A 24219-nucleotide genomic window follows, 5' to 3' on the forward strand; every position below is an offset into this window, starting at 1 on the left:
ATCACTAGGGATCATTTTGAAATGCAGATTTTGACTCAGTAGGTCTGGAGTGGAATCTGAGTGTGCCTTTCTGAAAGCAGCAGGTAAGAGGACATTGCCAGTCGAGGGCACCATTTGAGCAGCAAGGTTCTAGAGCTCAGAATCCTGTCACAGACCCCCACCCTCACCCCCACCCCCCTCCCCACTTTGAAAGTTTGGGAAGTGCTATCTATAGATCCATTTCACAGCAAAATTCATAAACATTGAATTTAACACAATTGCAAAGGAGTTGGAGATTTGAGTGCCTCAGGACTTTGGAGTGCCCCAGGACAGTCCTTCAGTCAGTTAGTTCAGTTGCTCAGTCATGTCCAACTCTTCGAGACCCCATGGACTGCACCACACCAGGCCTCCCTGTCCATCACCAACTCCCAGAGTTTATCCAAACTCATGTCCAATGAGTTGGTGATGCCATTCAACCATCTATCCTCTATCGTCCCCTTCTCCTCCTGCCTTCAATCTTTCCCAGCATCAGGGTCTTTTCAAATGAGTCAGCTCTTCGCATCGGATGGCCAAAGTATTAGAGTTTCAGCTTCAACATCAGTCCTTCCAATGAACACTCAGGACTGATATCCTTTAGGATGGACTGATTGGATCTCCTTGCAGTCCAAGGGACTCTCAAAGAGTCTTCTAAAACACCACAGTTCAAAAGCATCAATTCTTTGGCGCTCAGCTTTCTTTATAGTTCAACTCTCACATCCATACATGACCATTGGAAAAACCATAGCCTTGACTAGACGGACTTTTGTTGGCAAAGTAATGTCTCTGCTTTTTAATATGCTGTCTAGGTTTGTCATAACTTTCCTTCCAAGGAGTAAGCGTCTTTTAATTTCAAGGCTGCAGTCACCATCTGCAGTGATTTTGGAGCCCAGAAAAATAAAGTCAGCCACTGTTTTCACATCTATTTGCCATGAAGTGATGGGAGCAGATGCCATGATCTTAGTTTTCTGAGTGTTGAGCTTTAAGCCACCTTTTTCACTCTCCTCTTTCACTTTCATCAAGAGGCTCTTTAGTTCTTCTTCACTGTCTGCCATAAGGGTGGTGTCATCTGCGTATCTGAGTTTGTTGATATTTCTCTTGGCAATCTTGATTCCAGCTTGTGCTTCTTCCAGTCCAGCGTTTCTCATGATATACTCTGCATATAAGTTAAATAAGCATGGTGACAATATACAGCCTTGACGTGCTCCTTTCCTAATTTGGATCCAGTCTGTTGTTCCATGTCCAGTTCTAAGTGTTACTACCTGAGCTGCATACAGATGTCAAGGGGCAGGTCAGGTGGTCTGGTATTCCCATCTTGAAGAATTTTCCACAATTTATTGTGATCCACACAGTCAAAGGCTTTGCCATAGTTAATAAAGCAGAAGTAGATGTTTTTCTAGAACTCTTTTGCTTTTTCCATGATCCAGTGGATGTTGGCAATTTGATCCCTGGTTCCTCTGCCTTGTCTAAAATGAGCTTGAACATCTGGAAGTTCACAGTTCATGTATTGCTGAAGCCTGGCTTGGAGAATTTTGAGCATTACTTTACTAACATGTGAGATGAGTGCAATTGTGTGTTAGTTTGAGTATTCTTTGGCATTGCCTTTCTTTGGGATTGGAATGAAAACTGACCTTTTCCAGTCCTGTGGCCACTGCTGAGTTTTCCAAATTTGCTGGCATATTGAGTGCAGCACTTTCACAGCATCATCTTTTAGGATTTGAAATAGCTCAACTGGAATTCCATCACCTACACTAGCTTTGTTTGCAGTGATGCTTCCTAAGGCCTATTTGACTTCACATTCCAGGATGTCTTGCTCTAGGCGAGTGATCACACCATCGTGATTATATATGGTTAATAGGATATACATTATTAACCTGATTCTGATTAAATGATAGGAATCTTTGAATAATAACATCCAACATTTATTGAGCACCTACTATATGCTTTGGCACTATGCTAAAAGTTCTCGATGTATCATCTCATTTAATCCTCACAACAAATCTAAGAGGAAGGTACTGTTGTTACCATTCTCATCTGACAAATAAGGAACTGGTGCATAGCAAGGTTGAAGTAATTTGCTCAAGTGTATTGAGTGAACCTGATTCTTGAGCCCAGATGTTTAATCACTATGTTGCAATCTAGTCTTAGTGTATAGCAATTACTTTGAAGAAAGTAGTTCTTTTTATTAAAATTTGTCAGGAGATTGAAAATGTGGACCAACTAGTCCAGAGGTTTTCAAATTCTGATGGGGTTTCAAATTCAGAATCTCCTGGGGCACTTGTTAAACATGATAAAACAATGCTTGAGTTATATCCTAGAATAGAATCTCTGGGAGTCAGGGAGGGAACTTGTGTATTTAAGCAATGCTGCAGATGATTCTAATGTGTAAAGTCTGAGTATCATTGCCATAGATTTAACAAAGAATATTGTTTCTGGATTTCCCTGTAGCTCAAATGCTAAGAATCTGCCTGCAATGCAGGTGACCAGAGTTCGATCCCTGGGTTGGGAAGATCCTCTGGAGAATGATATGGCAATTCACTCCTGTATTCTTGTCTGGAGAATTCCATGGACAGAGGAACCTGGCAGGCTACAGTCCACAAAGAGTTGGACACAACTGAGCAACTAACACACACAGAGTTTTAAAAATCCAAAGGTAAGTTAAATGAAATTTGTTATTCAAATAAGGAAAGTTGGCTCTGAGGGTTAAGAAGTTCCTAGAAATGCATTTCTGACTCTGATCTTAATGAGGAAGACTATGGTTTTTCCAGTAGTCATGTATGGATGTGAAAGTTGGACCATAAAGAAGTCTTAGCACCAAAGAACTAATGCTTTTGAACTGTGATGTTGTGTAAGACTCTTGAGTCCCTTGGGCTGTCAGGAGATCAAACCAGTCAATCCTAAAGGAAATCAGTCCTGATTATTCATCAGAAGGACTGATGCTGAAACTGAGGCTCCGATACTTTCACCATCTGATGCGAAGAACTGACTCCTTAGAAAGGACCCTGATGCTGGGAAAGATTGAAGGCAGAAGGGGATGACAGAGGATGAGATGGTTGGTTGGCATCACCGACTCAATGGATATGAGTTTGAGCAAACTCCAGGAGATGGTGAAGGACAGGGAAGCCTGGTGTGCCACAGTCCATGGGGTCGCAAAGAGTCGGACAGAACTGAGTTACTGAACAACAAGTGTGTATCTGTGAATCCCAAACTCCTAATTTATTCCTCCCTCTTTTCCCCTTTGGTCACTGTAAGTTTGTTTTCTATGTCTGTGGGTCTATTTCTGTTTTGGATATAAGCTCATTTGTATCATTTTTTTTAGATTCCACATATAAGTGATATCATATATTTGTCTTTGTCTGGTTAACTTAGTATGATAACCTCCATTGGTAATCAAGATTGCCGGGAGAAATATCAATAATCTCAGATATGCAGATGACACCACCCTAATGGCAGAAAGTGAAGAGGAACTAAAGAACCTTTTGATGAAAGTGAAAGAGGAGAGTGAAAAAGTTGACTTAAAACTCAACATTCAAAAAACTAAGATCATAGCATCTCGTCCTATCACTTCATGGCAAATACATGGGAAAACTATGGAAATAGTGACAGACTTTATTTTCTTGGGCTCCAAAATCACTGTAGATGGTGACTACATGAAATTAATTACTTAATTAAAAGACACTTGCTCCTTGGAAGAAAAGCTACGACAAACCTAGACAGCATATTAAAAAGCAGAGACATTACTTTGATGACAAAGGTCCATCTAGTCAAAGCTGTGGTTTTTCCAGTAGTCATGTATGGATGTGAGAGTTGGACACTAAAGAAAGCTGAGTGCCAAAGAATTGATACTTTTGAACTGTGGTGTTGGAGAAGACTCCTGAGAGTCCCTTGGACTGCAAGGAGATCAAACCAGTCAATCCTAAAGGAAATCAGTTCTGAATATTCATTGCAAGAACTGATGCTGAAGCTGAAGCTCCAATATTTGGCCACCTGATGTGAAGAGCTGACTCCTTAGAAAAGACCCTGGTGCTGGGAAAGATTGAAGACAGGAGGAGAAGGGGACGATAGAGGATAAGATGGTTGGATGGCATTACCGACTCAATGGACATGAGTTTGAGGAAGCTCCTGGAGATGGCAATGGACAGGGAAGCCTGGCGTAATGCAGTCCATGGGGTCACAGAGTTGGATATGACTGAGCGACTGAACTGATTGGTAATTTAGACATAAGGATAGGTGTTTGTCTCATGTGACTTTTTAGAACTTTTAAATACCATAAAACTGACTATATCAGGGAAAATATTAGTATTAAATTTTTCTAATCAGAGGAAGGGGATAGATTCACTTTTTAAAGAACAGTTCAACCTTGAACAATGAGTGTTTGAACTGCTGGGGTCCACTTCTACTTGTTTTTTCCCACTAAATTCATACTACAGCACTACATGATCCCCATTCGGTAAAATGCATGGATGTTGAACCTAGGATAAGTAGGGTTGACAGTAGTTATTCTTGGGTTTTCAGGGGAGGATCAGCTCCCCTAACCACTGAATTGTTCAAAGGTCAACTGTAGTTCACATTATTGAGGACCCAAAAAATTACTTATAGAGTGGTGTCATGAACCTGTAAGAATAGTGGCAGGAAAATTAATCCTATAACCCACCTCCATCCTCAGACAAGCTTAAATAACAGAAAGCATGGGAGGCATAGCTTGCATCTTTCCTAAACTCTTGCTTACTTTTTGTTCTCTGTTCGTTTATTCAAGCAATTTAACATAAAAACTTTTGTGTGACTTCATTGTGCCAAGTGTAGCTCTAGGAGCTGGGGATACAGAGCTGAAGAAGGCTTACACACTTTGCTTTAAAGGAGTTAACTAGTTATATCAATAGAGGCATGAGATTTAACAAAGCACAAATTGGCGGTTGTGAACAGAAAAGCAGTTAAAAGGCGAGAGAAGGGCAAATTTTCTTGATGTCCAAAACTGCTAAAGAAGGTGGATTCTGTTAAAGACCAGTAACTGGATGGCAATCCTACCCAAGATTTTTTTTTAAAGGAAAATATATATGATACCTTTAAGGGTACAGATATTTTATAGGAATTTAACTTTATCTCTGGTGATATACAGAATCGGACACGATTGAAGGGACTTAGCAGCAGCTGGTGATATATATTTTTAAGAGATCATTGAAGAAATAATTTGTGAGCATCCTAGAGAAGGGAAGTGGTGAACATCTAAGCCAAGAACAAGTCATGCGAGATCAGGTTCATTTCCTTGTTATTAATAGATTAGAGAACCATGGTTGATTTGGGGTTGAGTGGGTGGTAGGGAAGCAAAAATAATAGATGTGGATTCACAGAAATGTTTTAGAAACAATATGTATTGCATGTCTGCCTAGATCAGACAGTTGCATTTACATTTTAATATTTGATTACCATAAGCCTGTTAAAGAATACTGTCATCTGAGAAAATAAACAGAAAACAGGCCCTCCAAGCTTGACACTGAAGGAGTCTCTGTAAAAGAAAATCTTGGTGGAGCTGGTTTGCCCACCCATTAGGCTTCCAACTCTGATCCTAGGGATTCACCTCCTTTTATGGAGATAAATACTCTCACAATGACTTTTTCTTACATTGGTAGACTGGCTCAATTATAACAGAAGACTTTCCCTTTAGTACTCTGCAGCAAAGCTAAGAAAGGGGTGGGAGCCATAAATAAGATTTTGGGAACCACAGGAGAAAACAAAATGAAAACAAACACAGAAAGGACCTGAAACTAAATAACGTGATTTACAAAATAAAGTTTATTATTTACAAAATAAAGTTTATTCATCTTGAATTTACAACCCACTGTAGAGATTATGACTTTCTCTCACTACAAGATTACTTGTTTTGAATGACGGTTTTCAGCACACTGCTATATATTTTAAACAGTTTTTTTGCTTCCAGACACACTTTAAAGCTACAAAGTGCTTTAGCCTATCTTCTAGAACCTTATCTTCTTTTTTTATATAATTAAAAAAATTATTTATTTTTGGCTGTGCTGAGTCTTCGCTGCTTTGTGAGGGCTGTCTTTGGTTGTGGTGAGTGGGGGCTGCTTGAGTTGCACTGTGCGGCTTCTCAGCGCGGTGGCTTCTCTTGTTTTGAAGCACAGGCTCTGGGTGTACAGTCTTCCGTAGTTGCAGAACACAGCCTCAGCAGTTGCAGCTGGCAGGCTCTAGAGCCCAGGCTCAGTTATGGTGCATGAGATTAGTTGCTCTGCAGCTTTTGGAATCTTCCTGGACCAGGGATCAAACTCTTTGGCAGGCAGATTCTTATCCACTGCACCAACAGGGAAGTCCTAGAACCTTATCTTCTACTAGTCCTCAATGTGAGTTCCTTGTTTCACTGCCTTTCCTATTCAAAGACTTCAGAATATGTCACTTGTTTTGCCTCTATGCTCAAACCATTCTTCAACATCCATTCCAGCTACTCGAACTGTTTTTTTTTTTTCCCCAGGACTTTGTGGTTTCAAGGACCAAAAATTCAATTAAATTAGCTCAAGTAAAAGGTTTTCTTAGAGTAATACGATATGTGATTTCTCAGAAATAGTAATCAAAGTACTTGAACCTTGTATCACTTGTGAATATTTGAGACTTAAGCAATAATTTTTCCCTTACATCAGAAAATATCTGGAGGTAGCCAAGTTGCTGGTTGTTTTAGTAGGTCAAAATAAAAAAGACCAGGGTTTCTCTTCTTCACCTTTCCCTCATGATCACAAGGTGGCTGCTGTAACTCAAATACTGTTCAAGGAAAGCAGCAAGAAGAGGGAAGGAAAACCAGTGTTTTCCTTTGGTCAGAAAGTAAAAATTTTCACAGAAATCTTCCAGTAGACCTCTGCTTACATTACACTGACAATAACTCTGGCACATAGCTGCTCATAAAGGGCATGAAATGACAAGCCACATATTGGAAGGAAAAATTTACAACACAAAGAATTGCTATCAAGAACATACGAAGAACTTCTATAGTTTGATAAAAATAAGAAAAAAAAATCTAATAGAAAAATAGGCAAAAACGTGATTAGGTAATTGACAGAAGAGGAAATATTTTTGGTAAATAAATTTAGGAAAAGGTGCCCAACCACATTAGTGATCATGGAAATGTAAAATAAGACTACACTGAAATAGACACTGCATCTATTAAATTACCAAAAATTAAGAACTCTCAAAATTTTAAGTGTTGATATACATATGGAGTCGTATCTACCACTGGTGAGGGGTAGGTAAGATGGTATAATGCTTAGTAATACAATTTGGGATTTTCTAGTGAAGTTGGATGCTTGTAAACCCCATGAAAGTAGTTCCACAGCTTTCCACATAGGACACATGTAGGTGAATGTTCACAGCAGCATTATTTGTAATAGCAAGAATGGCAATAACCCAGGTGGCCATTGTCAGAAGAATGAATAGAATGATACATTTATATGATATACCTGCAATGATTGCAGCAACATCAATAGGTATAAGAAATGAGTGAAAAAAATCAAGGGCAAAAGACTACATATATGGCATATGTTTTTAAAAGATAAAATATAAGATAGCTATACAAAGTGACATGTACACATGTGGCCATGTGTTTTTCCACATGAAAAAAACAAAGAACAAGATAAACACAAAATTCAGGATAGTGGTTACCTCACCTGAAGTAGAGTACAAGAAAGGGACTGAACACATAGATAGATTCAGTGATACCACAGTGCTCTAGGCATTGAGTAGTGGATTCCAGTCATCCACTATTATGTTTTATAACTTACTTATAGATATATCTATGTATCAGAGATTACATAATAAAAAATTTTAATACGAATAGTTTTGACAATAAGTACAAAAAAGATCATAGCAGATTGTAAAGCTTTTTGGATGGGGAGACACATGTACCAGGGAACCAGACATTTACATTTTTTATTGTTTTAGTTTCACAAAGCTTCTTGAATATAATAAAAATTATATTTGATTCAGTCCAAGTGGGGAGAAAGGACATAATTACATACAAATACTCTAAGGGAATTTATTCGTTAAATTTTACAAGGTGAATATCATTCACTTTGCAGAAACTTTATAAAATAAAAAGAAGCAAGTACTGTTGGAAAAGACAGGAGACTTACCAATAACATTATGTTAAAGAATAGAGCAAGGAAAGGAGTGGGGACAGAAGTGAGAATACACAAATATTTAAAGAGAAAGTAAAATGGACGGTGCAGATTACAGTCTCCTTTTCAAAATGCTTAGAAATACAAGAGGAGAAGGCAATGGCATCCCACTCCAGTACTCTTGCGTGGAGAATCCCATGGATGGAGGAGCCTGGTAGGCTGCAGTCCATGGGGTTGCTAAGAGTAGGACACGACTGAGCGACTTCCCTTTCACTTTTCACTTTCATGCATTGGAGAAGGAAATGGCAACCCGCTCCAGTGTTCTTGCCTGGAGAGTCCCAGGGACCGGGAAGCCTGGTGGGCTGCCGTCTCTGGGGTCGCACCGAGTCGGACACGACTGAAGCGACTTAGTAGTAGTAGTAGTAGTAGTAATACAAGAAGAAAGGAAATTAGTTTCTCATTTCTTCAGAGATTCTTCAGGACTATTCTTCCCAAGTGCACTCAACTTTGCTTTTATATTTGATGCCTGTATTACACAGAGAAAAATACAGATTCCAGGACAAATTTTTGTTAAACATTTAAGAAAACCTCTAAGGTTTCAAGTCCAATCCACAGACACACTAGAACCCACCCCAAGGGGGTGTTAATAATGCCACTATATAATAATTGTCTCCTTTTTGTTATTTTCACTATCATTTCAAGGTTATTTAACTCATTCTCAATTCCAGTGATCACACTAGAAACTAATCATGAAAATAAACCAAATCACATTCCTTCCAAAATCTGACAAAACCTCCCACTTCCCAAAACAAAATGACATTTCTTAATCATTCTTTCAACTGAGGACTTACTGCTTATATGCGCATAGTGCACATCCCTTTTAAAATCACAGGGCACGACAATGCATTTTAGTGGACTTTGTTGATTTTTTTTTTTTTTTTTTTTTTGCCACACTCAGCAACTTGTGGGGTCTAAGTTCCCCAACCAGGGATTAAACCCATACCCTGGTCAGTGAGTGTGGAGCCCTAATCACTGGACTGCCAGGAAATTAATTTCCTGTTGATTTATTTGTAAAGCTATTATTTGTAACTCCTCCAAAAGGCAAAACATACTGTCTTCTTCATTATCTTCTCACCTAAGAAAATGGCTGTTGATGTGGGGGAGAGACAGGAAAGAACAAGGTCACTATCACCCTCCTATGAAGTGTTCCAGGGCTCCCAGGTGTAATCCCCGGCCCTTTTGTGTGCCACCTGTACACTTCTGTGGAGAAAGTCCAAAGCAGTTAAGTACAGTTTTCAATTTGTCTAACTTCTTTGATGAAGGTAAGATATGAATGTGGAGGAAAGTTACCAATGGTTAACATCTGTAGAGGGTTTAATCTTTTGGAAAACACTTTCATATTTAGTTTTTTCCAGGCTTCATCACTTCTTGACTAGAACACACAGCAGGGATTATCAACATCCTGATGTTACAGGTTACTTTGCTAGGGTCCTACGGTGTCCATCAGAGTGAAATAAACTCATTCTGATACTTGTTAAAATGGTGAGGTACAGTCTATTTAAAACTATTTCAATAGGGGATCATAACTTGCAACAGGAGAAAGAAATTGTGCTCAACCTCGAATACAGCAAAGACACCAGGAAAATTTATTATAGCCAACAAACAAGAGTGAGGGCGTTAGTGGATGAGAAGTTAAGACAAAACATTAAGGATAGGGGGATGCTTGCTTAAAGGCAGGTCCGAGGACTTATATACTAACGGACTTTATATATAAACGAATCTGATAGCATAGGCAAGGTAACCAGATACTAAAGGTGCAAGGATGACTTAGCAGAATTCACGCCAATACGGGGCTCTGCCCGGCCAGATCCGAAGGCCTCAATGGAGGCCTAGGTGAGTAGAGGGCTGGGAGGAGCCTGACTAAAGTTCAGACAAGGAGAGAGAGACTGTCATTGACAACCCCGTTTCTCTTTATTACCCAATCCCCATGGATGAGGAGAGCTGGCAGGCATCCGGGGTGGGGGTGGGTCCAGTTCTTTCTCCGAAGCAGCAACGACCGGTGGCCAGAGATCAGAAGGCCAGGTTCGGCGACACCAGCAGAAAGCGTGTCTGAACAGCGTCCCTCGCACTGCACGGGAGGTGCCCACACGCTCCGCCCGTCCGCCGCGCGTCCCACTTGAGGGGCGGGCTCCGCAGGTCGGGACCGGAGGCGCCGATTGGCTGACGCGCCCGAGCCGGGGTTTCCCGGCCCCGCCCCGTGCCCCTCACTGGCCGCCCCGCCGCCGCCGCTGCGCTCCCTCAGCCCGCGAGGCCGCGCGCAGGCAGGTCCCGCGCTGCCCCGCGGGAGGGGCCTACCGGTCCCCATCCTTAAAGCACGAGTCCGGACGCCCCGCCTGTTGGAGAGGGTGTCTGGCTGTGGACAGCCAACAGCCAGGGCGGGCCAGGGCCGACCGAGGAGGGCCTGAGGCTACGGAGCCGCCGCGGCTGGCACACGAGCGTCTCGGCCCGGACCCAGTGCTTGCGGGAGCTGTGAGGGGAGGGGTCGTGGGCGCCATTGCTGCCCGTCAGAACGCCGCAGGGGTCCCCGTCAGCCCTAGCCGCTCTCCCCTGGCTGGGAGGAGCCGTCGCCAGTCCCCGGCCCGGTCTCCTGAATCGGGTGCCTCCTCTGCCATCCGTGCGGAGACCATGTTTGACAAGACGCGGCTGCCGTACGTGGCCCTCGATGTGCTCTGCGTGTTGCTGGGTACGTACGCGCCGCCGGCCCGAGGGGCGTGTGCACGCGAGCCCGGGGTGGGGTGCATCGGTGGGGTGCGGGCGTGTGTCCGCTGGGAGGTGACTCGCCGGGAGTCGCGGACGGGCGTGGGGGGTGTGTGCCTGACGCGCAAGCCTTGCCCGGCTAGACGCTGGGACGGCTTCCGCAGCCCGGGGACCCCGCTTCGCAGCCCGCATTCCCGCGTGGCCGCTGCTGTCAGTCTGCCTTTCTGTCGCCCGCCGGTGCGCTGAGCCCACCCTGCTTGGATGCTGTTCACGCCTCTGCACTCCATCCCTTGCTCTCCTGTCCTCTGTTTCCCGTTTCACTCCCAGCAGAGAGGGTGGGGTCCTCCCCTCGCTGATGTAGGGAAGCTTGGTGGTCACTGGCTTATCAGGTTTGGTGACAAAACCGGAGGGTTTTGATGCACTGGGAATTCTCAGTAACTGGCGTCAGTACCAGGTTTATCTTCCTCGTGGGAAGCAGTTTTAAGTTTTCGTCTATAAAAGGTTAGAACGCTCCTAATTAGAAGGTGTTACCGGCTTGTAAATTGTCAGGCTGTAAGTGGGTGTGATGATGCCAGGTTTCTGCCTATAGGTTTGAAGAAGCTTGCTTTTGAGGGGGATGGGGTTGGCGTGGTGTGCCCCAGACCTGCTGTTTCCTTCTCTGCACAGACCTCGTCATCGTGTAGGTTTCCATCTCCTGTGAGAGCCCACAAGGAGCACTGGACGTTTCTTTGGCTGCAGCGAATTTGGCGTTGTCTTTCTGACTGAAGAGTTCAGTCGTAGGGCTTCTGGTCGCCAGTTGCTCTTTTCTTTTGACGAAAAAGAATCGAAGTCATCTGGGTAAGGGCTAGGCATTGGAAGGAGAGATTTTCACCGTCTTCATATGTATTGTGTAAGGCAGTATCTTTGAACTATTTATACGTTTTGGAAAAAAAATACTTACCAGAAGACCTGCTCGATGTTCGGGTAGTCCTCATGTTTGAGTATCGAAGTAATAGTATTGGCGAGCTCTCAGCGTTGGAGAGCTGTGACTTTAGCATCCTAGACGCAGGTCTGCATTATGGCTTTTCGGTGAGAGGAAACTTCCTCCGCTTTTAATCCAATACCATCTCCCCTGCCTCAAACCTGACCATTTAGGTGCTTGTAGTCTTGCCGAAGTTTTATAAATTCTGTTACCTGTTTTTTGAGGAAAAGTCTTGCTTATGAAACATCTTTATTGTTTACCAGGACATTTCCTATATAGCCCCACAGTGAATTTTAGAAATTCCGTTTAGCAAAGGGAAACACGATTTTGGAACACTATTTTTATAAAAACACAAGTGATCCTTTCAGATGTCCGGACATATTCATAATTACATTAATTATATTCAGATTTATTGGCAATGAAAAGTTTACCTTGGTAAATATGTTATATTTTAAAATGTATTTAAATTTATACTCAGTGTCTGTGGAGCTTTGTTAAATTTCATTTATGTTTTAGTGAGGGGAGAGGAAAATGTTCAGTCAGAAGTGATTTTTAAAATTCTAATATATTGGATATTATCCTATTATTGCCACAAACTGTACTGTCAGAATTATATATAAAGTTCCCATTTTTCCTACCTTATGCAGTTACTAATTTTTGAAACAAATGCGTTTTCTTTTTGGGCCAAGCACTGAACCAGGATAGATGAAACATAATACTGCTCTTAGGTAGCTCAATGTTATTAAACACAGAGCCATATGCTAAATCTGTGTTTTGTTTGTTTTAATTCATGTATATTTGAGGAAACTATTTGCAGTACAACTTTATAAAATTGTGGGGTTTTGTAGTCTGTTTTCAACATGCTGCAAGCATCCCATAACTGTCCAATAGAATTAAGAGTAATTTTATTGCTAACTTGGCCTGACAGTTGCAGAATTTATGATGACTCTCAATAAAAGATAAAATTGTTATTTCTGATTTTAAAATCTTTGGTTTTGGAAAAAGCTTGTTTAGGAGACTTATGCATTAAGTATCAGTATCAGATACCTGATCTATTTGAAAAACAGATTTTTTCTGTTTTTGTATTGCTAGAGTTTTAAAATAATTAAGTGTATTGTCAAGATAAGCTCAGAATTCCCTTTTCCTAAATAGAAAGTGAAATACTGGCTTATTTTAATTTGGGATATAAGATGACATTAGATTTAATAGCATCAATATTCTGTTACAAACAACAGTGAAGGAGAACAGTGATTCTAGAGATACAAAGTATTTTCATGCTGAGTTTTGGGAGATTATATATTTTTATTAAAAAACTCACCTTTCTAGTGGGGTCTATGAGTCATTTTATTTATTTTTAAACTTTATGGCTGAGCTGTACAGCATGCAGGATCTTAGTTCCCCAACCAGGGATTGAATCTGTACCCCTTGCCGTTGAAGCGCAGAGTCTTAACCACTGGACTGCCAAAAAGTCACCTTTAAGGGTCATTTAAAGTTTTATTTTTATTCATCTTACTGACAGCAGGAGGTTGGCGGCCTTTAAAATAGTGGTAGCTCAAAGAGGGTTATCAACTTAGCATTAAGTTTTTTCTTTTTCTTTGGAGAACTACAGGTAAAAGTTGACTGTAGCAACAGAAAGATGATCAAGCAGATCATAAGTACAGGGTTATGTGAAAGTGGTTCTTAATTATAATGTGAATATGTTCCAGGTTCTGTTAATGATCACCCAACATCATGCAGTGTATCCATTTAATATGATGATGTTATGTGATTGTGTTACATGGCTATTTTATAATATTACAGAAAGTGATGTCTGTTTAAATGATAAACATGCCTGTAAGGGGGCGGGTGTGTGCATGCTTACACACGTGTAAAAGCATTTCTCTCCCAAGTCAATATTATCACCACTATGAAACATGATTTCCTCCATATAATATACCCAAATTATTACTTCCTTCAGTGGATCTGGTCTCTTCTTGGAAAAAGAGTGAGAATTTTGAGAGATGATGTGTATTTGATTCCTTTCTGAGATGGAGTGTGGTCTTGCCAGCTTTCTTTGGCTCCTTTGATAATGAGTTCTATGATTGTAGAAAAGGCTATAAATATCACCTGAGCACACAAGAAAAGCTGCTGTACAGAGAATTGTAGTGGGCTGATGTGAAAGCTGTGTTTTGCTCATTGTGTTAAACCACGTCCTAAATAAAAGTTAATTGCTGAGAGTCATTTTAGATTTTATGCACTCTGGCATTAGGCTGCCAATGAATTGATTCAGTGCACATTGATTGAAGGCTAACTCTGTTCCAAGTTCATGTTAGGTGCTAAAGATAAAGATGAATTAGAAAGTCTGTGCCCTCAAGGAGCTTAGGGTCTAATGAGGGAGAAACAAACAAGAGGTTATACTTCATCATGATAAATGTAATAATAAAGGTATGGAATAGATGCTCTTTGAGTACAGAAAAAAGAGTTGTGCTATAAATGATCTATCATAGATAAACGGGTTGTCTGTTTTTGTCTAGAGATGCAGAAATGACAAATGTTACCCCAGAAGTACTCTTAGAATCTTTTTTTTTTTCTTCTCAGCTTAGTACAGGGCAATGGGAACCCAAGTAAGTAGCTGTGTGTATGACTTTTTTTGCAGGTATCTTGTGATGCCTGGAAGTTTTAGGTGGAACTGGCAGAACCTTTTTATGTGCCTGAGTTTTGCTGGGTAGCAGTCATTTGGAATATCTTTCTATATTGTGCCTTCTTTGGCTCCTCTAGATCTTTTCTCCACCCTGCGCTATGCTCTGGGAGGCTAGTGCTATGAACTGCAACTAGGCTGTTGCTTTTTGTTTCTGGTTGACTTTGACCAATGGGACAACAGCAGGAGGCCTGGAAGACCCAGTTTCTTCCTGCTGGATTTGCGTTGCCAGAGCTATTTTGTGTTTTGTGAGTAGGTCACAGCTTCTATTCAGTGGCCATCTGTGCCAGCCAGCTACAGTTACAGATCTTTCTGGGTTTTGGTAACCCTCTACTCGCCCCTTTAGCCTAGAGATGATGTTGCTGGTACCATTCCCTGCTGCTTTCCCTAAATCCTACCTATACCTTTGAAGATGGTTCCTTCATTAAATTCTTATTTAAATACCTTATTTGGGTGTGCTGTTTTTTGCCAGGGCGCTACTGATAATACTCATGTTATGTCCAAAACAGATCTGAGGTGACTTCCCTTTCTGCACTTGATAGCAATTACATTGGCCCATAAAAGCAGATGATAACAGGAACTCATGGGCTCCAATATTGGTTTTCTTAGAAGGGAGGGGGGTCATGGTTTCCTCAACATACTGCAAACATGGTATCACCTTTATGCCAAATCAGTCAGTAAATTTTAGGGGAAAATCTGGCAGCAGAGAACACTGGCAGCCATACTAGGTGGTTGTGTGTGCATTCCAAGTTGCTTTCGTCGTGTCCGACTCTTTGCTACCCTAATGGACTATAGGCTGCCAGGCTTCTCTGTCCATTCGGGTTCTCCAGGCAAGAATACTGGAATGTGTTGCCATGCCCTCCTCCCCGGGGATCTTCTGACTCAGGGATTAAACCCGAGTCTCTTATGTCTCCTGCAATAGCAGGCAGGTTCTTTAACACTAGTGCCACTTGGGAAGCCCCAGGTGATTGTGGAATCCCATTACTTATTCTTCAGTAATTATGCTGATCTCATTCTGCCCCTTAAGTATAACCCATAGGAGTGCTCCTTTTCCTGATCTCAGTTTGGGCCACTTTCTTAAGGGAAAGTCAGATATTTAATGAAAGAGTCTCCCTTGCTGAAAGTCTGCAGCCTTCCTTTTTCTCCTAACATTTATTTGTTCATTTACTCATTATTGGGTGAATTCACCCACACATTTGCTTTGTTATCTAGTAGATGCTGGGAATTCTGTTAGATACCAAAGAGGTAAATAAGTAAGTAAATAAATAGGACATAGTACTTATCCTGATTACTTGCCATTTCAATTTCTCTTTACTTCTATTAAGCTAATTTATTTTGCTTCTGATTAAAGTTTACTGTGTTTGTTTCTCTGTTTTATATAACTTTTGTCTTTTCTCCCAGCCACTGAGAGGGGGAAGGAATCTCAAAAAATGAACAAAAATTTGTCAAACTGGCATATTCTTGGGTCAGACTGGCCTCCTCTTGCAAGACTTTTTCTACCTTTAAATGGCTAGTTTGGAACAAAAGCAGAGGCCTGGAGGAAACTGGTAGTATTTGGCTCTAGTTGGCTTTATACAGTTGACTTTAAACTTGAATTTACCTTGCTTGGATGAGAGTATGGAAATATTCAGAAAACATTCCCCTCTATAGCTTTTGTGAAAAGTAATTTTTTCCTTTATATTCTATTTGAATTAAATCCCTTTTGGAAACTCATGGACATGCCATAATCTTTGTTAATATCTTTCTTGCTTAGTCATTTTTGGCTGAATTCTACCAAAGTTCCCTATGTATTACTCAGTTTGTGGAATTATTCTAATTACTTTTGATAAGAAATTAAAGTTTAAATTGTTACTGTTTATCGGACTTAAAAAGAAGCTGGTAGAAAGTTACTAAAACCTACATTTTAAGAGAACTAGTTAACATGTAGCTTTAGGTTTTTTAATGTGTTTGTTTTTTTTTTGGCTGCTCTGGCATGTAGGATCTAGTTCCCCACCAAGGGATCGAACCCAGGCCCTCCTGCCTTGGCAGCATGGAGTGTTAACTACTGGACCTCCAGGGAAGTCCCGAGAAACGTTTTTTTTTTTTTTAATTTTTTATTTTTTTTGCCCCATGGCTTGTGGGATTTTAGTTTGTAGACCAGGGATTGAACCCAGACCCTTGGTGATGACAGCCCGGAGTCCTAGTCACTGGAACAACAGGGAATTCCCTTATGCAAAGGAATTTGAAATGTTATTTCCTCCTAAATTACTGGTTTAATTCAGCATTTAGGATGGAAATATATAGTCTGTGTAATAAACTAGTTAGGGATTATATAGGCACTGTCTTGTCCCTTATTTTCTTTCTGAAAAAGGATTCATTCAGATATTATGAACAGTGGTTACAAGTAACTCTGTTCTTTCTTTTTGTCCCTCCTTTTTGCTGTATGTGTGTGTGCTCAGTCATGTCCTACTCTTTGTGACCCCGTGGACTGTAGCCCACCAGGCTCCTCTGTCCATAATTTTTCAGGCAATAATACTGCAGCAGGTTGCCATTTCCTTCTCCAGAGGATTTTCCTGACCTAGGGATCCAACCTGAGTCTCCTGCATCTCCTGTGTTGGCAGGTGGATTCTTTACCACTGCTACTTGGGAAGTCCTTCTTTTTCTACTTACCTTATTTTTTGTTTTCACTTTTTCCTTCCTGCTTTCCTTCACCCTTCAACCTTGCTGTCTCGATTTAAAGCCCAGATGGCTCAGACTGAGTTGTTTCAGTTTTACTTAACTGAAACTAATCTATCATTGGTTATGACTTTATAAACTATTGATTTTTCTTTAAAACGTTAGATAGACAGCATAGTCTAGTGATGGACTCTGGATCCAAACTGTGTAGGTTCAATTCCAGTTCTTCCATTTACTAGCTGTGCGACCTTAGGCAGATTTCCTCTGTGTGTGTCTGTTGCGTCAGCTGTGTAATGATAAAGTACCCACCTTGTATGGTTGTTGTGAGGCTTAAATGAGTGAAAATATAAAGGTCTTAGAGTAGGCCTTGCACTCGTGTGCATAAGATGATTGTCAAATAAAAGTAATCCTCTATAATCCTGCAATAATTAAAACATCATTATTTTAGTAAAAATAACATCAACATAGTTTTGTATTAGGGACAAAAACACAAACTTCAAACTGTTCCCTGTGAATACTCATGGAATGTCTTTGAAGCTTACAGAACATCTTGAAATAGTAGTGTCTTATCAGTCATGTGTAAAAACCACATATATGATCTTCAGGTAGTGGTAATCCCAGCTATGTTGGAAAATGATCTGTATAGTCTGTGGTAGAGTGTAACTAAACAGATGGAAAAACTGTTACTTTATACAGTGGTTAAGTCCTGAATTTCAACTTAAGAAAATGGAGTTAGCCAGACACTGGTCGGTCCCCTTCACTATTTTTATTGTCCAGGCCTTGGAATTGATTGAGTCACCATATAAAAAGTAGACTTAATATTCCTAAAATTTTTGAATGACCCTAATTGTATTCCCTCATTTGTATGAATTCTGTTGTTTGATTTCCTACCTATGGTTAAGCAGGCATCAAAGAAAAGACTATTGTGTAATACCTCTTCATACCCCATCTCCTTCTTACTTCTGTTTTTTCAATCAGATATTTATTTATTGGCTGTGCTGTGTTGGTTGTGGGATCCTAGTTCCCTGACCAGGAATCGTACGCCGGCCCCCTGCAGTGGAAGTATGGAGTCCTAACTACTGGATCTCCAGGGAATTACCTCAGCTATTTATTTTGACATATGTTAACCTGATACTATCTTTTATTTTTTTATGTTGTGTTTAATAGAGTGTTATTGCTCAGTTGCTAAGTCGTGCCTGACTCTTTATGACCTCAAGACTGAAGCACACCAGGCTTCCCAGTCCTACACTATTTTCCGGAGTTTGCTCAAACTCATGTCCGTTGAATTGGTGATGCCATCCAACCATCTTATCCTCTTTCACCCCCTTCTCCTCCTGTTCTCAATCTTTCCCAGCATCAGGGCCTTTTCTAATGAGTCAGCTCTTTGCATCAGGTGGCCAAAGTATTGGGGCTTCAACATCAGTCCTTCCAATGAATATTAATATTGATTTCCTTTAGGAATACAATGTTAAGTTTTAAAATATTTGACTTTGCAACATCGTTCACTTGTTTATGAGCTATTATGTGCTTAATGGGGCTTCACTGATGGCCCAGCTGGTAAAGAACCCATCTGCCAATGCAGAAGAAGCAGGAGACTCAGGTTCAATCCCTGGGTGGGAAAATTCCCTGGAGACGGAGATGGAATCCTGCTCCAATATTCTTGCCTGGAAAATTCCATGGACAAAGGAGCCTGGCATTGCTGCAGTCCATGGGGTCACAAAGAGTTGGACATGGTTAAGCACACACACACACACACACACACACACACACATGTGCTTAATATTTACAATGCTAGGAGTTGTAAATTTCATTGTGAAAAAGATAAGTAAGGTCTCTATACTAATAGTTACAGTTATTTGTGAATGCCATGAAAGAATGTAAGCAAGGTTAGAAGAGAGTGAGATATTGAGGGGTCGGGGTCGTAATCTCAGGGAAGGCTTCTCTGAGGAAGGCATATTTAAATTCAGATTTAAGAATGAAAGTAAGTTGGTCATGGAGGAGCTGAAAGAAGATGATTCCAGGCATAGGAAAGAGCAGGTGTTGAGGGGCAAAGGGCATTTGTAACAGAAAAGAGGCCAGTGTGGCGGGAATACAGTATGTATCCTAGTGTTCTTAATAGTACTTATTGCAGCTTATTTCTAAATGTCAAAGTGGATAATAATAACAACTGACATTTAGTGCTCTATGTCTATGTGTGGCTATGAGGTCTATCAAAACCTGCTCAGGGAGGATAGCTTAGTTATCTTCATTCTGTTGATGGTGGAACTAAGGCCTCAGGTAGCTGAGAAACTGCCAGTGGAACCCAGGTAAGAAGTAGCATGGTTGGGAATTGGGAAATGCATTTTTAAGAGTTACAACTTTTGAATTCAGATTGACTGTCCAGATTGAGAAATGAAGAGGGTAAGAAATGAGGGACTGAGGGAATTAATTGGCTGTAAAAGCAGTGATTATTTTAGGTGGGCTAAATCTTTTATGACTATCTTTATTCCATATGATGTGGCTTCATAGTCAGTTTCTGCTTATGTTTTGAGCATGTATCTGCTGTCCAAAGGAGGCACTTTAATTTTTCATAAATCAAACTCCTAATAACTACTAAGAGTTTGCTTGGAGGGTATATCATACTGGAAGATATAACTGATTTGCCCTGATCAGTAAAGTTTGTTGTTGTTTAGTCGCTTAGTTGTGTCTGACTCTTTTACGACTCCTTGGACTATAGTCTGCCAGGGTCCCCTGTCCATGGGGATTCTCTAGGCAAGAATATTGGAGTGAGTTGCCATTTCCTTCTCCACGGGACCTTCCCAATGCAGGGATCAAACCCACATCTCCTGTGTCTCCTGCATTAGCAGGTGGGTTCTTTACCACCGTGCCACCTGGAAAGCCAGATCACTAATATACTCATAGATTTTTTTCTCCAAATAGCATTGTTGTTATAGGCAATTTTACCCAGGAAAGGAAGACCTTTGTACTTTATTGCATGTCATGTGAATCACGTGTGTAGAGTTTAGAGTCACCTTTGGTAACTCATTCCAGTAGATATAGTTAGAACCTCATGGTTTAGTTCTCAGTTGTCACTTCTTGGAAATGTTTCCTGTGTCTTTTTTTCAGGGTGGGGTGCCTAGGAAAATGACATATAGGAAATGTGTAGCGGATGAGCTCTTGAGTTAATTGGCAGCTTGTTAAGCCAGGTTCTGCCTTGCCTTTTGGTTCATTTACGTCAGCAGGAAATGAGGGCTTGACTTCGTAGGTGCTTGAGAGGTAAATAAGAAGAAAACTATTCCTTATTCAATGCATAAATGAGCCTTTGGTAAATGTTTTACGTAACTCATGAAATCATCACAAAACTGTGAAGTAATAGGATTGTTGTATGCCCTAGCACTGGTGATACAAAAATGGGTGAAAAAATAAAACTCATGGATCTCAAGTACCTTCTTGCTTACTCTGGAAGACAGACTCGTAACAAACAATGACGATACCATATGGTAAGTTGAGTGCCTGATATGTCAGAGCACTTCGGTACTAAGAGTGAGTGAGACAGGGTCTCTGTCCCCAAGGGGTACACAGATGCTGTAAGGGGAGAGAAGCTGGTATTTTAATGAAGTCTGTGTGAATTTCAGAACAATTGCTCCTGAGATCTTCACTTTTACTCCAGCAAGGATACTGGAAACCTTGGGGAACATTGCTGCTGCTGCTAAGTCACTTCAGTCATGTCTGACTCTGTGCGACCCCATAGACGGCAGCCCACCAGGCTCCCCGTTACACTTTTGGTTAGGGCTAAATTCTGGAAATAATTGCTATAGATAGTTCTGAAGTGGTGAAATGAGTCATATCTGACCCTTTGCAACCCCTTGGACTGTATAGTCAATGGAATTCTCCAGGCTAGAATACTGGAGTGGGTAGCCATTACCTTCTCCAGGGGATCTTCCCAACCCAGGGATTGAACCCAGGTCTCCCGCATTGCAGGCGGATTCTTTACCAGCTGAGCCACTAGGGAAGCACAAGAATACTGGAGTGGGTATCCTGTCCCTTCTCCAGTGGATAGTTCAGAATCCATCTTTATTACTGGGTGGAAACACTGTAATATGAGTGCTTGCTGCTGCTGCTGCAGAGTCACTTCAGTCGTGTCCGACTCTGTGCAACCCCATAGACGGCAGCCCACCAGGCTCCCCCGTCCCTGGGATTCTCCAGGCAGGAACACTGGAGTGGGTTGCCATTTCCTTCTCCAATGCATGAAAGTGAAAAGTGAAAGTGAAGTCACTCAGTCATGTCTGACTCTTAGCAATCCCATGGACTGTAGCCCAACAGCCTCCTCCATCCATGGGATTTTCCAGGCATGAGTACTGGAGTGGGGTGCCATTGCCTTCTCTGATATGAGTGCTTAGAAAGTGTGTAATACATGTTAGGCATTCAGATATTTTTTACATGAATGAGTAGGCAAGATACTTGAGTCAGTCACTCTTCTGGGGGTTGGAATTTAACTCTGTTAGTAACTATGTGACATTGGGCAGGTTGTTTCAGCTCTCCATAAGTCTTGTCACCTAATGAGGAAAAAGATAATGATAATAGTGTCTTCCTCATAGTGCTGTGAAATTAGATGAGATAATGTGAGAGAGTGTATGTGAAGTGTTTAACATAGTCCTGGTCTGTCCCGTTGTATCATTATCACTATTAAGATAATAACCCAATTTGGCCACTGATCCCGTCTTTTGTTTAAATTTGATACCATGTACTGGTGAGTTTTCTTTTGGGACATTGTTTAGTGTAGTTCTAGCTTCAGTTTAAATAGCATTTGAATTGGGACCTGGTTCATATTTCAGTTTTTCGTGCCCAGATCACTATGGGAGATGTTCTGATTACTCCTAACCTGTTTCTTTCTGGAATCAGATACCTCACTGAGATCTTATCATTTTACTTCTAGGTGAGCAGTATTTCCACAGCTTATAGACAAGGTACCAACATGAATATCTGTAGTTGAGTGAAATAGTAATAAACAAAGGTGTGTGTGAAGTGGAAATGGCATGATTTGGGTAATCGTAACTTCTCTTGGTACTCACGTTTTAAAACATGAATATTTTATTTCTTGAATATGAGGTAGTCAGAACCTAATAACTTGCAGTTGAGGCTGAAGTATAGCTGCAGTACAGCTAAACATAACAGGTTCTTTTCATAACTTCTCTTGATCAGTAAGAATTTTTCCTTGTTTTCTTTCCATGAAGTTTAAGAAATAAATGTTTATAGTGGTCACATCCACCTGCAGTGTTCTGGGATAGGCCTAATTTTAGGATAGCCTTCTTCATAAAGGCAGTATGACTCTATAATTAAACGTATGGCTAAATGTAATTAAAATTCATACTTTTATAATATTTTATGTTTTAATATTATATATTTACAATATTTTTCTTTAAAAAGCCTATTTAAACAGTTTTTCAAATGACATCCCAATTGATTTGGAAGATATACCTAGTATATAGTTATACAGTATAGCAGAAGCAAGTGACATTTATTATATTTTATATTTTTAAAAAATGGCATTGATAAGAGAAAGAAATTTTGAATATGCTCCTTCTCATATGTTGTCTATGTCTGACCCAGTGGCCTAGTTGGAGAAGAGGTCTCTTAAATTGTGATGTTATCAAAACTTGTTAGGCAAGTTATGGGTAATACTCAACTTTATAGCTAGTGTTGGATATCTGTATGAATATGAGTGAGATTCTAAGTTCTGCCATTGACTGTAATTTAATTACTAACCAAATCTAACAATGAATAAATTATCTTTTAAGAAGATAAGTTTTTTGCATTAGACTTCCCCGCCTTGCTTAGGATTTGACATTGTGGATGATTTTTCACTGAATAACAATTTTGTTTATGTAATTTATTTAAAGGGTTCAAAGTGTGATCTGGTAGTGAAAATGGTTGGCTTGCAAGTCACATTCTAGTTTTGCTTCTGCTGTTCTCTCTGATCACATGGGCTGTTTCGTTTACTCATGTGTAAATTATAATGAGAATAATGTCTGCCTTATCTATCTCTCTGGATCATAATGGTAAGCAAACTTTCTTATTAAGGGGAATCAATAGCTGCAGAACATATTTAGGCATTTGACACTAGGGTAGGAAAACAAAGAACGCAGGGTAAACGGTACATTTTGAGCAAGGCAGCACACTTGTAGGAGATCTGTTATTAATCTAGCCAGGTCATGAAGGGAGTGTTGTCAGCAGAAAACAGGAAAAATCTGAAGGTTGACTGAAGTATTCAGAAAGTAGTGACATAGGAAAAATGGTCCCTGATACAAATAATGTAGGGCCCCTGCTTGAGTTTCTTCTTTTGCCACACATAGGCATATGACTTTATCAGTGACCAGATAACTTACGAAATCTTGAAACTAGTTGGATACTCTTATGTCAGCCATACTGTTAGAAGTGGTGACATATGCCACCTTGAGAAGCCAAAGCAAAATATAATTTGGTCAGACTCACTGAAATTTCAGTGAAGGGAGATTTTCAGTTTTAAAAAAGATGAAAAAGGACGTTCAACTGCCATTAAATTAAAAAAAAATACAAAAATAAATCACAATTAGACTAGGTTAGATCTAGTCTGCTTAATATCAGGAGATTGTCATCTGTATCAGTAGCAGTTTGTCTTCAGCTAAGACTGTCAAAATCTTTTGGCAAACATCTGAAATACCAGGGAAATCTCTTCTAATTTTGTATTTGCCCTCTCTATTCTATTCCAGTGACTTGCAGAATATTTAATAGGAAATAGGAGAGAGATGTTCTTTGAAATAAAATAATTACATTATCTAAGATTATGTTTCTGTTTTCCTCAGTACTAGTCTTGTAGTTTGTTAGTCAGTTAATGATTGGAGTGGTGAGACCTTAATGTTACTGTGTAGCTTTGGCTGGCAGAATGATGCATTACTCTATAGGGCATTGGCATATAGCTTCCATTGAACAGTTAAGGGATTTCATCTGCCCAATAACCCTGGAAACCTACCGCCAATTGGAAATATATACACCAGCAGTAAAATACTATGGCCAAAGTT

The 24219-nt window shown here is 40.5% G+C and overlaps 1 protein-coding gene across 2 annotated transcripts in view; it reads left to right on the forward strand.

Annotated features, from left to right (window-relative positions):
* The first annotated feature begins 10477 nt into the window (after positions 1-10477).
* Positions 10478-24219, forward strand: part of PLPP1 (phospholipid phosphatase 1) — a 104652-nt gene continuing 90910 nt past the window's right edge. The window contains exon 1 of one of the 2 annotated variants that reach the window (XM_055555236.1): positions 10478-10875. In XM_055555236.1, coding sequence (XP_055411211.1) covers positions 10818-10875 — 58 coding nt within the window. In that variant the 5' untranslated portion in view covers positions 10478-10817. The remainder of the gene's footprint in view (positions 10876-24219) is intronic. The other variant, XM_055555235.1, reaches the window with a different exon arrangement.

The sequence above is a fragment of the Bubalus kerabau genome, chromosome 18, assembly GCF_029407905.1.
Source record: "Bubalus kerabau isolate K-KA32 ecotype Philippines breed swamp buffalo chromosome 18, PCC_UOA_SB_1v2, whole genome shotgun sequence".
Lineage (NCBI taxonomy): Eukaryota > Metazoa > Chordata > Mammalia > Artiodactyla > Bovidae > Bubalus > Bubalus kerabau.